The 14,900-nt window shown below is 50.1% G+C and overlaps 3 protein-coding genes across 3 annotated transcripts in view; 2 read left to right on the top strand and 1 right to left on the bottom strand.

Annotated features, from left to right (window-relative positions):
* Nucleotides 1-7,834, top strand: part of LOC128274813 (protein obstructor-E) — a 14,470-nt gene extending 6,636 nt beyond the window's left edge. Inside the window, exons 2-4 of the mRNA XM_053013127.1 lie at nt 6,768-7,124; nt 7,203-7,596; nt 7,660-7,834. Of these exons, the coding sequence (XP_052869087.1) occupies nt 6,768-7,124; nt 7,203-7,596; nt 7,660-7,816 (908 nt within the window). The 3' untranslated portion in view covers nt 7,817-7,834. The remainder of the gene's footprint in view (nt 1-6,767; nt 7,125-7,202; nt 7,597-7,659) is intronic.
* A 576-nt stretch (nt 7,835-8,410) lies between these two features.
* LOC128270811 (uncharacterized) lies at nt 8,411-10,781 on the top strand. The gene is given in 10 exon segments (XM_053008232.1): nt 8,411-8,610; nt 8,656-8,857; nt 8,948-9,040; nt 9,128-9,333; nt 9,434-9,566; nt 9,739-9,857; nt 9,930-10,084; nt 10,167-10,336; nt 10,445-10,559; nt 10,669-10,781. Coding segments are annotated over 10 exon segments (1,506 nt in total).
* A 140-nt stretch (nt 10,782-10,921) lies between these two features.
* Nucleotides 10,922-14,642, bottom strand: LOC128271303 (translocation protein SEC62). The gene is made up of 5 exons (XM_053008765.1): nt 14,504-14,642; nt 13,703-13,841; nt 12,980-13,632; nt 12,589-12,896; nt 10,922-12,328 (listed from the first exon to the last, which is right to left on the bottom strand). The coding sequence occupies exons 1-5, from the start codon at nt 14,537-14,539 to the stop codon at nt 12,226-12,228; spliced, it is 1,239 nt and encodes a 412-aa protein (XP_052864725.1). The 5' UTR covers nt 14,540-14,642; the 3' UTR covers nt 10,922-12,225.
* Between the last annotated feature and the right edge of the window lie 258 nt (nt 14,643-14,900).

Below are 14,900 nucleotides of genomic sequence, written 5' to 3'. Positions count from 1 at the left end.
GGGAAGTTTGAAGTTTTCAGTTTTTCACCCCAATTTCCTTCGTTTTGCTCGGTAATAAAGCAACTAGAGTACATTTTTTTAATTTATGAGCAATAATAACGTGATACTTTACATGTTTTAATAAGCAAAATGCTTAATTAAAGCTGAGAAACACATTGTGAAGAATTCTTAAGACATCTTACTGTTTGTGAGCTTGTACTATGGCAGAACCCTCTAAATATCCCAAGTTTACCAATTAATAACGTAAATTAGTTATTAATTTGAGTATTAGTGGTAAAAATAATAAGGATATTGCACATATTTTCGTCAAAAGCAAGCAAGTAATCGGCAACAATAATCAAGCTGTATGAAAATAAAGGTCTTATTCATCATATTAAAGTTTGTGGCCGCAAGCAATCAACACCAAAACGAGTTAATAAACGTATACTGAATATCTCTTCCACAAACCATTTGCAATCCGCCTAAAATATTGGTCAAAAACGAAAATTAGAAGGTATACCACTCCCTTCCGTGCATATCATTCGACGTAACCTATAGCATGTAGACAAATCTGGCCTTGTTCCCAACAAAATTCCGCACCTAACCATGGCCAATATGGAAAAAGAACAGTATTTTACTATCTGCATGCTTTGAAACCTCGCTTATTGTGAGAAAAGCTGTTTTGGAGTGATGAATCTTTGGTATGATTCACCTCTCACTATAAGGAGTTGAAATTTTCAACTACAGGGACCTGAATCATCAATTAGGAAACAAATTACAATGGCATTATGTTCCAGGGATGGATTATTTACATGAAACCTATAAGTTGATGACCTTTCCTGGTCATGCTGACTCGAAAGCTGGTCAAAAATCGACGAAATAAAAATTATTCAAGAAGGAACAAGTCTTATAGGTGAAGATTTCCCCGCACCACAGGATAGTGCGGCAATCCACAAGCCAGAAGTGGTCATGCAGTATCTCGTGGATGATAATATCAAAGTTTTAAGGTATTAACATCTTTGTCCAGACCGGTCAACCACTGAAAACATGTGGTTATTCATGAACTTTGAAGTGTACGTAAAGATCCCACTCAATTTAATAGAAATAGCGAAATTAATCAAACCTATCTATGCCAAAACAATACATGAGGACTGTAGAAAAGGCCACATAACAAAACCAGGATGTTTGGCTACACCGCCTGGGCGGAACGGTATGTATTGCGGATACTAAGGTTATTTTCGCCGAAGAGAAATTTGGCTTGTTCCAAATATGTCTGGCTAAAATTTTTCTCTTGTGTCAATCATCCCTAAATACATCAAAACTAACATTTACACATCTTATTTAATGTTATTGATTGATATTTGATTGACTAAAGCAAATTTTTCATCTTCGTATTTCCAAAAATCTTTTGTGTTCTTGAACTAAGGTTAATTTCGCCATCCACTGTATGCGCTCAACTCGACTACCACTAAGGGTCCTTTATTGAACGGATGTCCGCTCCACTTTCGGTGCACACACCGCGGGTAGAGCCTTCAGGCGACCGCATAGGAATCCCCTTACCAGGTCCTGCAGGCCTTGGTGAATCCTGTTTTCCAGGTCACAGTGGTGCGGTCGCTACGAAAGAACGGTTCTGCAATGCTAGCTAACGCTAACCAGAAACGCTACACCGAACTGGAGTATCGGTCAGAGGCACTTGGCACACCATCGGTCGGTCGATATTGCTTCAACCTGTTGAATTTTCTTCGCGCTTTGCGTGCTCACGCACACTTACGCGACCGAGCGACGAGCCTTTCCCTATCCCGAGTCGTGTCGGATCCACCGTCATCGTCCTTTCACCCGTTTGGAGGCTCGTCCTTAGTAAGCGTCGACTCGCTCTCGCGTACACTACACCAACACACACACACACACACACACATACAACGGAGTGGTATGCAACCAAATTGACAGCCAATCGAAAGGGGTTTGTGCCACTTTTTTCGGTTTTGAGTGATCCTGTCCAACTGTGTTCCATATGTTGGCGAGCTTTCCGTTACGCACGGCTTGCTTTAGCGACGCAGGCAGGACACTCTAGGACACGCACTTTGCCTTTGTGTACTGACGTCCCCCGGGAGCTAGAAATGGAAACTCACTGTTCCAGAAGAGTCGGACACGCAACTCACTTTCAAACGGTACGGTGGCCTCACATATCCTTGCCAGAGTAACGGGGCTAGGTGAATGTGTAGTGTAACTTTCTGGTCAGCCTGGCACCGTTGTTTACAGCTGCTACGCAAACATCGTTTACCAACGATGACGACTCCTACACCACACACCAGCACCATTAGTGGAGTCAGGTGAAGGACTGACACCAGTGCACAGCACTCTCGTTTTCATCCCATTTTTTGCGGACATGCGCAACACGAACGCGCCAGTCGCTCTGGCTTTCAAACCATCATCGCCCGCCATCGTCGTCGCCATCATCAACAGCATCATTCCCCGAGAGTCCCAGACCAATTACTGGCTGGTTTGCTGGCTGGTCGCCTCACAACAGGTCAGGCTGTCATCGCGCACTCTATGATGATGGACAGGATGATGATCATAGACCTCCTCTCTCTGACGTGCATCCTCCACGGACGTATCCTCCATCCAGGACGGGTTTCTACCGGGAAACAGCCTGCGTGTGTGTCCAAAAGGAATTATCGAAACGGCTGACAATTTACGCCGAACGCCGCACAATAGACGAAACTATGGCGTGCGTGCGAGCCGCCCATTCCGTCTAATCAGCACTGGGTCCTGTGCCACCAACCAACCAACCGGGCGCACTAATCACCTCAACAAACGTCAAGTGCCGTAAACTATACAACAATAAACCGCCAGCCGGCGGCGGTCACACTAGCGCGGGATGCTGTCACTTCTCGGCGATTTGGTCGTTCGTTTCCTCCGCGTTCCCTTCGCTCGTGTCAGCCTCGCAGAAGCTTCACGAGGTGTCCGATGTGTCTGCGGATTCTTTTCGCGCGCGCGGCGTGATTTTGGGGCCAATTAATCTGCCCTCCCGCCCTGGCCAGATGACACGTACCCGGGGCGTATTGGGAGCTAATTAGTGGATCGAAACTGTCTGCCAACGAATGCAATGCTCGGGGCGATCGGGAACGGGAACAGAGCACAGATCTTTATAAAAATAAAGATTCATCGCCGAGGTGTCAGCTTCTCGCACACCGACACAATGTTGCCCACAAAGAGGCGCGTCCCATCTGGACGGTCTTGCATTCGGTGTCAACAAATTGCACTAATGAGCCCGCCGCCTCTCGCTCGTCAAAAGCAGTACCATTGTTGTTCGTTAACGTCGTCTGAAGTGCTCGACAAACATATAATGTGAACAACCGCACCAACACACACTACCAACGCAACAACAAAACAGCACTCACTCGTTCACAGTAAGGACGACCGCGGTGACGACGCGAAAAAGGTGAAGGACAACTCTTTGTTAGCGCGCGCCCATTAGACATCACTGGACGCAGCACAAGGATAACGGCGTCATAACGAGCGGGCCCGCGCGCGATGATGGCTCCTTAGCACTTCGGAACACGGCGGAACGGAGCAGCAGAAAATCACGTCGCTTTACCCGCGGGAGTCAATCGCGCGACTAGCGCGCCACGAGCGCGCGAGTAACCACGCGGCGAACACGCGACGACCACCAACACCACCCCAAAACACGGCGTATCCTTTCTCCGCACACGCACTTTTGCTCTCTCTCTCTCTCGCGCGCGCGCTCGAGGTCGCATTAACTCTCTCTCACCCGGCATATTTCGGCTCATTTCATCGCTCACTCGCGGCTCACGCGTCGTATCTCACCGAATCTCAGACCGCGTGTGGCGCGTAAGCAGAATCCGAGAATCATTGAATCAAGAATCATTGGCGCATTATGGATCTGTGACGCACCGCGCGGGGTGCACACACACAGCGACACGCACTATCGTTCTGCGCAGCGAGCGGCGCGTTCTTGAGCTGTCGGTTACGCGAAGACGCCAGAAAGTGATGCCGTCTTTTGATTACCGCACCACACACACACGACCCGTGCTCGGAAATGATAACGAATACGCTGTGATTGAGCTGCTGTTGCCATTGTCGTTGGATTGGGCCGAACCCGGCGGCACAGTTCAAAAGGGCACGATCGAACAGTAGATGGCCACTCTTAATGGTGAACTAACTCACCATTATGTAGTCGGCCGCCGGCGCGGGAGTAGTACTCCGTCCCTGCAGCGGCCTCGTAAGAAAGGCGCCGCCAAATCTCGGAACGGAACATTCCGGACCACCACCACTAAATCATCAGCGCAAGCGTGTGCGGCTCATGACGCATAAACGCTCCTGATTAAATAAAGATGGGTCTTCGCGGTTCGCTGAAGCTTAAATAGTGTGTGTTGCAGGCAAGAATATGAATCAAATTATAAAGCTACGGCCGAAACGGAAGGAAAAACTGTTCGCCAGCCACTCACATCTGGCCGCAAGATTTACGTTTCCTTCTCTAGCTCCCTCCCTGTCTTTCACTCGCTTCGTAACTAATTAATTCATTCGTGTCGCTTTTTTTTTGCGTTTGGCAAACGGTTCTAGTTCGTTCCGCCTTATGATTCCTTTGCGGACCCGCCGTTCGTAGTTACGCATTTTCAGGGGCGAATGGCCACAGGAATCTAGCCTGTTTTTCTGTACCACGTGTGCGCCCTGTTCCGTGCGTATTTTATTCGGGTTTTTTATTGCGGCGCTCCTGTGGAAGACCCACTGACGCCAGGCGCCCCGGCTCAACGGCTAGGCATTGAGCATACAAAATGTAATTCGATTGCGTCCGTGCGTTTCCTGCCTTGCGCACGACACGGCATAAGGTCAAGGAGTAAGTGCTGCGGTGTATCTTGCTAGCGAGAAGAGCTTCCGCGGCGGTTCGCGGCGCCAAAAGTGGAACTTTAAAATAAAACAAAACGGAACAGGTTGTTCCGCTCGCCGTTCATGCATTATTCACACAGTCAATCGTAAACCTCTCTCTATCTGCTTTGCTACTCGAAGAAAAACAACTTTTTCGCGCAGATTTCGCACACTCGCAACCGTGTCCTCGTGGACGGCCACACAAAAACCGTCACGGTAGCCGCTAGCCTCAACAGCCACATCGGGCCGGCTTATCACCGCCGGCCGTGGCGATTTTCGTACCCAGTACCACAAGATCAAGCACATGTTCCGGCGCTTGTTGACCATTAAACAGCTTGGCGCAAGGTCACCGTTTCTCACGCAATATGGCTCACGATTAATCAAATTTGTTTGCCCCAGGCCTAGACTGGACTGTGGCCCCGCCACGCAGACCGGCTACCGTGTTCCATGGTGTTCGGTACGACAGATCAACAAAAATATACTGGCACCAATCTGTTTGCTGTCGGAAAGCGTGCCAACTGATCGTACCGTACCTGATCTTGATCTGATCCCTTAAAGGGAAAGCATTCCGCAGTTCGAGTCATGATGCAGGAGATACCCTTTAACCATTTCCCGCCACATTGTGACGATCTTTGCTCACGGTGAAACCAAAGTTCATGGGCAGCCGGTGCGGCCAATCCGTTGCAACAGGAACAAAACCGAAACCCGGCTGCGGTCACACCATGGTCACAGCGGATACTGATGGACAGCGTGCCGATGTTCGCTGTCAAGTTGAGCCGTTGATGAGCCGTCACTGATTGATCGTTTTTTTTTGTATCATTTCGCCAGGTTCGTCCTTTTGTCATTGATCAAAAGGCGAACTGCAACCGCCACATAAGGAGCTGCCGGCGCAGTGCAAAGGCAAAAACAAGGCACGGCACGACAGCGCAGAAAGCAGAAAATAAAAAGCCACGATGGGGGATGATTTGTGGTTTATATGCAACTTACTGTTTTCGCTACCACACGGGTGCCCTTTCGGTAACACCGCGAATAAGGCACCGCACAATTGACGTGTCGGGTCCGATAATTGCCACGAGGGTGGTTTTGAAGTCGTTCTCTGTTGAGAAGTGACTGGCCGGGATTCCAGCGGACACTTTTGTTTCGGACGCAACCGTAGCTCACTGGAACTGCACAGGGTAATCGGGTCAGTGTTGTCGGACGAATGCAAACATCTCGAAGCACACTTTTTGGGCCTTCTTTAAATTTATATCACTGCACACAGCGTGACTTCCCAGACCTCCGGCGCCGCGTGGATTTGCGTGACAACTGTCGCACCGTGACCCTTGGGACACCCTTCATATTTATTTCTGCAATCGATGTAAGAACCGTTTAACGACACACGACATAACCGCGGCTGGCTGCTAATTGAAAGTGAAATGTTGTTGAAGGAAAAGACTAGACCGTACGCAAGGGATCGAGCCAAACTTTCCATGTTCTGCCCAGTTGCCCCTGTACCGCTCCGCTGGATCGCGGCCAAGTCTGGAACCGGCTGCATCGCTCGTTTGCCCGCGTTGGAACCATATTTTTAGAATAGCATTTGCATTGCACGTGGGTTGCGCGACGGTTTTCGCCGGTGCCAGATCCCAGCCAGAGCAAAAGAAAAGGCGGGGTGGTGATTTATGGCCGCACCGACCAGTGGTGACGGCGATCGGGTTGGGACCTATTTATGATACTTGCACATCCCCGGTGCGGCGGATGTGCGGGCGCGTTGCTTTGTGAGTGTTCCGAATTTGGCTACCGAACAAACGCGAAACCCCGATGACAGTTTTCTGTTTCAGGTGCGCCGTCAAGGGAAAACATTTGTCGGCAGCAATCTGTGGAAGGTTCCGTACTATTATCCTATTTTACTTTTTTAATTACAGGGCTCGCCACTGCACAATCACAGCTCCGTAGGCAGTATGAGACCAACCGGCGGCCGCCACTACGCAACCGGGAACCGGCCGTAGATTCGAACGCCCCGGAGCGGAACCCCGTTCGACAGAAGGGACCGGTTCAGGCGGCGGCGTCCGACGAAACGGACCCGGAACTGTCGGAGAACTGTCCCGAGCCGAACGGGTACTTTGCCGATGCCGAGCAGTGCGACAAGTACTACCAGTGCCGCGATGGTCAGATCACCGAAAAGCTCTGCCCGGACGGGATGGTGTTCAACGATTACGACTTGGACCAGGAAAAGTGTGACCTCCCGTTCAACATCGACTGCAGCAAGCGGCCAAAGTACCGTAAGTCCAAACAGCCGTTCCCTCCCCGGCATTACAGCCGCTGATCATGCTTTGATTCTTCCCTCATACGACAACCAGAAACACCGAAACCAACGCAGCATTGTCCGCGCCTGAACGGGTACTTTGCCAGCGAGACCGGTGCCTGCGATAAGTTCTACTACTGCGTGGACGGTATGTTCAACATGATCACGTGCCCGGAGGGCTTGGTGTTCAATCAGCGGACCGGCATCTGCACCTGGCCCGATGAGGCCCACAAGAAGGGCTGCACGTCGCAGGACGTGTTCAAGTTTAGCTGCCCGAAGGTGAACGAGACACACGCGGCTACCCATCCGCGGTACGCCGATCCGGACGACTGTCAGTTCTTCTACGTCTGCATAAACGGTGAAACGCCCCGCCGGAACGGCTGCAAGCTCGGCCAAGCCTTTGACGATCAGAGCAAGCACTGCGAGTGGGCCCGGAAGGTTCCGGACTGGTAAGTGGCCGGTCTGTGCCAACAAAGGGACTTTCTGATTGATTTCCTATGCTATTTCTCCAGCGCCGACTGGTACAAGGACCGCCTGACTGATGAGCAACTGGAAGCGCTCGAGAACCCACCGACGCCGAAACCGAAGCCGCAGTCGAACGCCTCGAAGCCATCGAGGCGACGTCCATCCAAGCGACCGAAGCAGCCAGTCGCGGAGGATGCCGAGTAGGGCCCAGCAAGCGGACGCAGGACCGCCGCCAACTACTAGTTAGCTCCGAACGGGCCACGCGCGAATACTCCCGAGAGGAGCGATCCAAGCAGAACGAATGTTGAATAAATGTTATCAATCCTAATTAATCGTTGCACGTTCGTCACTTCCGTAGAAGTGTCGCAAGTGACAAGCTCTATAATTAGCGCAATGGCCGCATAGCACCGGTGCAGCGTGATCTTCACGCGCGGTTGTTAATTGTCGGCCGTTGTTTGTTCGGTACGTTAGTTGCGTAGCTCAGGTCTACTGATTCACTGTTGTCCGTGAAAGCAGGTTTAAAGTATGCATGGCTTTCAAATGTGATTTCAATGTCAACGTGCCGCCTAAGTGCACCCAACATCGTCACGCAAACGATAAACTGACCATAATGTACCGTGAGGCAAATCGAATTGAAGCATTGGATTGTTAATTACCTTTTAATGCTGTACCCTGTTTTTTAAAAAGGCATCTCCAATCATGGCACGCAAGCCATCCTGGTCCTATGGTCGTAACGCTTAAACATTTTCCACTAGCTTCAATGTTTCGCGTGCACTGTGTGCGATCGGTTATCGAAAAATGCAATTTGAGAAAAGGCATTCACAGGGTACCGTGAAGTCCGTTAAACGAGCAAAAGACCGACGGGAACAGAAAGGTCCATTCGGATGGATCCTGCAGTTTTTACGATCGGTCAGTACCTTCGTGTTGCTGTTCCTTGAGCAAGGTGCCGTCCATGGATTGGCACACTTGGGGAAACCGGTTCTGCACGCCACGGAAAAGTAAGATGCCACCCCGGGGGGCCCTGTCCACTGCTACAGTAACAGATTGTTTTGGGTTGCATTGATCGTTGCCGCGCTGTACTTCTCCGTGGTGCTGAGCTTCGTCTCCTGGGACCGCTACCAGCACAAAGCCACGGTTGTGGCCATCGAGAAGGATCATTACTACTGGAATACGTCCATGCCCAGCCTCACCATTTGCCCCCTGAAGCGCATCTATCAGCCGTCCCTGCGCAGTTACTGCCTGTGAGTGTGAGCAGCTGTGAAGATCCGGAGAAGCGATCCTTCAATGAGTTTTTATACCATCCATCAACACAGTATAAACGGTATCACCGACGAGAACGATCAAATGGAGTTCTTCCGGTTTATGGAGTCATTGGCAAACTCGTCGTACTTTAATTTTGAAAACATCTATCACAACGAACACGTAGACGTATGTACCACGCCAATCTGCCTTCGTGCACCTGCCGTGCTGCTTCACTCATAGCTGTTTCATGTTTTGCGCTCCGAACGGGGGAAGCGAGTGTTGGAGGTCCTGCAGCTACAGCCAGACAACTACATGAAAACTATATACAACTTGACGCGCGATCTGTCCCGGCTCGACGACACGGAACTGCGCGTTCGAACGCAGAGCAATCTGGAATATCTGCGCACCCTGCAGACGCTTACAGAATACGGAATTTGCTACACCACCAACAGCTTAATTTCGTCCAACCTAACCGCCAGGTATGCGCGTGGACCGGCCACTGGACCAGCGGGCCCATTCGCGTGCCAACTAATTGGCTAATTAATTATGATCTTTCTCCATATGGCGGTCACTCGTTAGCCTGCTGTTGGTCGGTCGACAGAAACCGCCGGACGCATTCTACTCGACCCGCGTCGTGCACAACGTCCGGTTCGGGAACCTTTTCGACGGTGACATCACGTACAGCTTCATCGGATTTGAGCCGCCCATTTCGGTAAATTAATGGTAAACATGTCACCGGCCATCGAACGATTTCGAATGATGGCCCAGGGTTCGCTTTGAACATTGACGTTGCGCCAGCGAACGATCGATGGCACCACAAACACCACGGTTTGCCTTCTTTAAACGACCCGTCGCCCCTTCCTTTCTCTTTATTGTGCGCGCAGATCTTCTACCACAGCCCCTACGATACGCCCAACATTGCCAACTTTCAGCCACTCAGCAACGACGCGCAGGAGTTTGAAACGTTTTCCATTGAAATCGTCACCACTAAGGACTTTAAGGCGTAAGTTTGGTGAAATTCAAGTTACCTCAAATTGTTTGACACCACCTGTCCGGGTTTCGGGGGAACGTTCAGGGAAACGTCCATCTCGCAACGAGGCTGCCGCTTCACGGACGAGTCCAACCTTACGCATTACTCCATCTACACGCAGGGCATTTGCCAGCAGGAGTGTCGCATCAATTTGGCGTACAAATTGTGTGGTTGCATACCACACTTCTATCCCAATCCCGGTAAGTGCACGAAGTACCGGGCGTCTCCACCGGACACGCATTCGGCACACAGCATTCGAGCGCATCCCTCTTTCCTTACCAGCCGGCCAGAACGCGAAACCCGTCTGCCACTACAAGCAGCTGATACGGTGCTTTCCAAGGCACCAAAAATTGTTCCTTGAGTTCAAACAGGACAACAACGACCAGAAGGGCATTCCGTGCTACTGCGAGCAGAACTGTGTTGGTTCGAAGGTTATCATTGAAAATCGCCAGGTGAGATGGCACGCGCATTGTTTGTCTTGCGCGCTCGGTGGTCGAAACGGCTCACCGGCGAAGCCAGCCGTGGCAAATACCTTTCACGTTGTGCTGAACGTTTTGCAGGTTCTGAAGGAAACGCAAAAACTCATCGGCAGCATCGGTGGATTGGTCGTTATGAAGCGCTACCCTTTAGTACGCTTCAGCCGTCAACTGCTGTTTACCTTCACCGATCTGCTGGGTACGTCCGAGAGTACACTTCGAAAGAGAGTGTATCCATTAATCCATTTTGGTACTTCCAAATATTCAACCATACCGAATCGGGCTCGCATTGTTTTCGGTTGTTACAGTGTCCATCGGAGGAACAGCTGGATTTTTTCTCGGATTCAGCGTGCTAGGAATGGTGGAAATTCTTTACTTCTTCACCCTGCGACTCGTGTGGTATGTGGCCGGACGACGTTGAAATTGGTGAAGCGCGCTGAAACACGTTTGGAACTATCTATTCGAAACCACACAGTTTGATATTATCGCAACACAACAAAACAGTGAGCTTAGTTTGTTTGTCGAATAAAGAGAAGAAATTAAATAAGCATGACCGTAAAATAGTTTTCGTACGTATAAAGTTTATTGAATATAACCGTACCTAACTGGCACACTACAAAAACCCATTCTTCGAATCTCTACATCCTCTTCTATCCCAAAATCTCTTGCACTAAACGTTTGCACTTAGTTTTGATGTTTTTGTTAATCCTTTTTTCGTTTACTGATGATGTTTCTCCTGTTGTTAATTTTGTCATTTGAAAGTGATGGATTTTTCCTTCCAGCACAAAAGCTCCACTGCAGTGCGGAGCGTAAACTATCCTAGTGAATCTAGCTGGGTATCCAGGGTAGCGTTCGGCGGCTCTTCCGCCTGGGAGGGAATAACGAATTGCGCTACAATCTGTAGGTTATAAATTATGTGTGCGGAGAAAGGTGTTTATTTAGCATATAAATTAAAACGCAAGACCTTCTACCATCGTAATACATTGTACGCGCACTGCACGTTAGCACAGACGGTTCAAGCGATCGCCACCAAGCCGATCGTCGTCGTCGTTCGCACACGGAGTAGAAAATAGGAAGGAACCGTTTTTGGCGGGCTGTGCTTGTGGGACACTTTCTATGCTACTCGGTTCTGTTTTGTTTGTTTCCTTGTACTGGATTTGATGATCGTATTCCCGAGCCAAGCGCACGTTAGCGGACAGATAACGGCGAGATTCAGACATGTGGATTGCGAGCGAAGAACTAGAATCGATATTTGCCCGTTCACGGATTGACCCTTCATTCAAGTTCGCAAATTGTCAAGATCGTGTAAAAGGTTTATGTCCATGTTTTCTTTCCACATACGTAAATCTGTCCATTGGAGTGGAGTGGTTTTGATGGCGTAAACTAATGGTTTGTGTTCCACTGCAAATCGAAATGCAAATGCAAAAACCCCTAGAGCACGGGTAGGGCCCACATCCGCGTGGCCTTCCTTCGTTATCAATTCGCAACTGACCGATAGGCGCTAAGAATGGCTGCAAGAAAAGTATTCAAATTTCTAACGAACGCTATCACTTCTTTCGCTCTCAGTTTTGATACGCTTTATAATGAGCCGGTTGTTGCAGTCGAATAATAGCCAAACACGAGTCAGATTAGAACGCAGCGTTCCGGGGAATAAAACTACAAGAAAAATTAGCATTCCGATTCGTGGTGGTAGTATGTTTCGAATGCGAATGGCCGTCTGCTCGGGACTATCACTGGCAACCACCGTCCAGTAACAGACAGTCTGAAGGTGAAGGATGAATCTGTATGATGTGGTGTGTGTCTGTCGGCGGAACGTGCGGTGCTAGTCGTAGTCGTATTCTACGCGTTTCCAAGCGGGTCACTGATTACGAGGTTTCCACCATCTCATCTGGTTCTACCATCTCAAAGTCCTTCCCCGTGGACGAACGCTGTGATCCTTCCGAGTCACTTTCCGAAGGTGTCGTAGAGCTGTAATGTTGTAAATGTACGGAAGTTTTGTTAATTGATAGTATTTTCTTCATACAATTATAAATGAAATACTTAGAAAGCATGAAAGCATAGCCAAAAGTAAAGCGCAATGCAAATAATTTTTAACAAAATCAATTTAATAAAAGCGAATCAAAAAATAACTGAGCCTACAAACTCGAACAAAAAAAAACGGCCAATGTTACTGAAGACTATGCAAACATTTTGTAATGTATTTTTCAATTTTTGAGAGTCAAACTCACTTTTTTTCCTCGTCATTTTGCTCTTCCTCGAGCACCTCGGACACGCTCGTCGCTGTCGCCGCTACCGTTGGTTCTCGCTGTTCCGGTGGGGTTTGCTTACTGCGCTGCCTTAATCCTTCGGTTTCGGTGGGTAACTTTTGCGAGACTACCTTAACCGTGTCCGCGTCACGTTCTTTCACCTCGTCGATGGTGGGTGGTACGGAAGTTCCGTTTGTTTCCTCTTCCCCACCACTGTCCTTGTCTTTCTGTTTTCGCTTTTTGGACTTTTTACCCTTTTCACTGCCAGCTTGGCCATCTTTGTACTCATGCTGCACCAGATCGAAAGAAAGACACGGGAAGGGTTCGTTAGATGGTCCGAAACTGTCACCCGGTGCTCCGGTTGAATACTCACATTGTACAGTGGCCAGAAGGACGCAAAGAATCCGACATCCTCGGTCAAATTCGGCAGCAACCAGAAATGGTGCTTACCGCCAGTGGCAACCCAAACCAGGCAGAAGATGATGCAGCGCAGCACAACCAGACCGAGAATGAATACCAGAAATCCGGCCGCCGCAATGCTCAGATAGTAGACACCCTTCCGGAGCAGCGGTGGCCACAACGGAAACAGACAGATCACGATCGCGCCGACCACAAGCAGTGCCCCGAAGATCCAGTAGTGCATCGGGATCGGATCGTACAGCCAAACGTACGCCTCGTGCCCATCAATAAACAGCTGCTCCGGGTGCATCTCCAGTCGGATCTTACGCTTTCGCTTGGCGTCGGCCGCCTCCGAGGCCGCCCCGAGCCCTTTACAACCCTCGGCATGACTACTTTCGGCGTCCGTACCGCGTTCTTCCTTCGGTGCCGATTCGACCACCGTTTGCTTCTTGTTGCCCTTGCTGCCGCGGAGCTCCTGCTCGCTTACGGGTACCTTTCGGGCCCGGTGAAAAAACTTGTGAAACAACATATCGCCCATAAAATCGATCACTGCCTGGCGATGCGGAAACAGACTGTTGTCCCCTTGCGCAAACTTTGACGCCAACAGTGCGTCGATCGCTTTGATGGCTGCAAAGAAGGAAAACAAACCCGATATTCAGTCCAGCTCGTGCCCACGGACCCCAAGCGGAGCACCTACCGGAGAAGTATTCCACATTGTGATTCAGAAATTTGGTCTTCTTGGTCGGCACGTTCGACTTGAGCCATTTCGCGACCTTGTATTCCTCTTTGGTAGCCTTCTCGATTTCAGGATCCGCTCCGCCGGGACCCGTGTATTCCTGCGGGAGATTTAGCATAAAAATAATAAATAGGAATTCACGCACACCCTATGCACAAGCACATGAACCCAGTACAGCATGAAATCTGCGCGCCATCGCCTACTTCTATCCTGTTTCCTATGAGCTATTTGTTCAGGTGATCATCGCGCTGCCTTTGTTTTCTCCTGCTCACGCACGCCTTCTGAGACGTAGGCATTCCCATTGTACGGCCACTATCGCGCGCTCGCTCACTCGCTCGCTCAACCGCAACCGAGACAGTGACCTCTTTTTTCACGTCGCACCGTGGCGTTCTTTCTACGTCGTTCCATATGCCGTGGACCGGAAACCGGAATGGAGAGGGGACGGTGGTTCCGTAACAACCTGCACACCCATCGACGTGGACCCGCCGTACGCCATATCAATTAGTGGGATTCCAAGAAGGTGCCCAGCTAGCGTGCTGCGTAAACGGGGGAACAAATACTTTCTTCGCCACTGCCGCGACCGTGAAGTTTGCTAATGCCACAAAGCGCAATTGCACACACCCACCCACACACACACACACGCGCGCAACCACGAGAGCACGCAGAAACATCCTTGTTGCTTGAAGAGGCGCGTCACCAGGCTTATCACCGTTTCAGACGAAAACCCCTTGACCTCACCCGAAAGGGCAACTCGGAACTTACATCCTTCCGCTTCTTTGCACGTCGCTTTTCTGCCATCGTGTCCGCGGGCACAACGCACCGCCGCAATCTGCGCTGTGCTGGACGGGCGGTACTCTGGACTTGGACGCAGCTTCCGATGTGGATCTATAGCGCACTCCCTACTCCCTGGTGGGTTTGCTTCCGCTCCGTGGTTCCGATAGTTGACCAACCTTTCCACGCAGCAACTTTAGTCACTTCACTTTGTTGTAAAAAAACACGTCGTTCGCTCTGCTTTCTGTCGCGGATTGTGACGAGCAAAGGACTGACACGAGCAATGATGCGAGAAAAATACATACATTGCGTACACGTCAAATGCTCGAAACGGTTCAAAACGGTGAGGAAACGGGATCAGCGCCGTGAGAAGAGGTTTGGTTTTCTT

This window comes from Anopheles cruzii, chromosome 3 (assembly GCF_943734635.1).
Source record: "Anopheles cruzii chromosome 3, idAnoCruzAS_RS32_06, whole genome shotgun sequence".
NCBI classification, from domain to species: Eukaryota; Metazoa; Arthropoda; class Insecta; order Diptera; family Culicidae; genus Anopheles; species Anopheles cruzii.
The sequence above is the reverse complement of the archived record's forward strand: the minus strand, read 5'-3'. Positions and strand labels throughout refer to the sequence as shown.

Coding starts and splice junctions, on each gene's coding strand:
- LOC128271303 (XM_053008765.1), bottom strand. CDS start 14,539: ATGGCAGAAAAGCGACGTGCAAAGAAGCGGAAGGAT. Junction 12,897..12,979: donor CCTTCTGGCCACTGTACAAT/GTGAGTATTCAA, acceptor GATCTGGTGCAG/CATGAGTACAAAGATGGCCA. Junction 12,329..12,588: donor CAAAATGACGAGGAAAAAAA/GTGAGTTTGACT, acceptor ACAACATTACAG/CTCTACGACACCTTCGGAAA.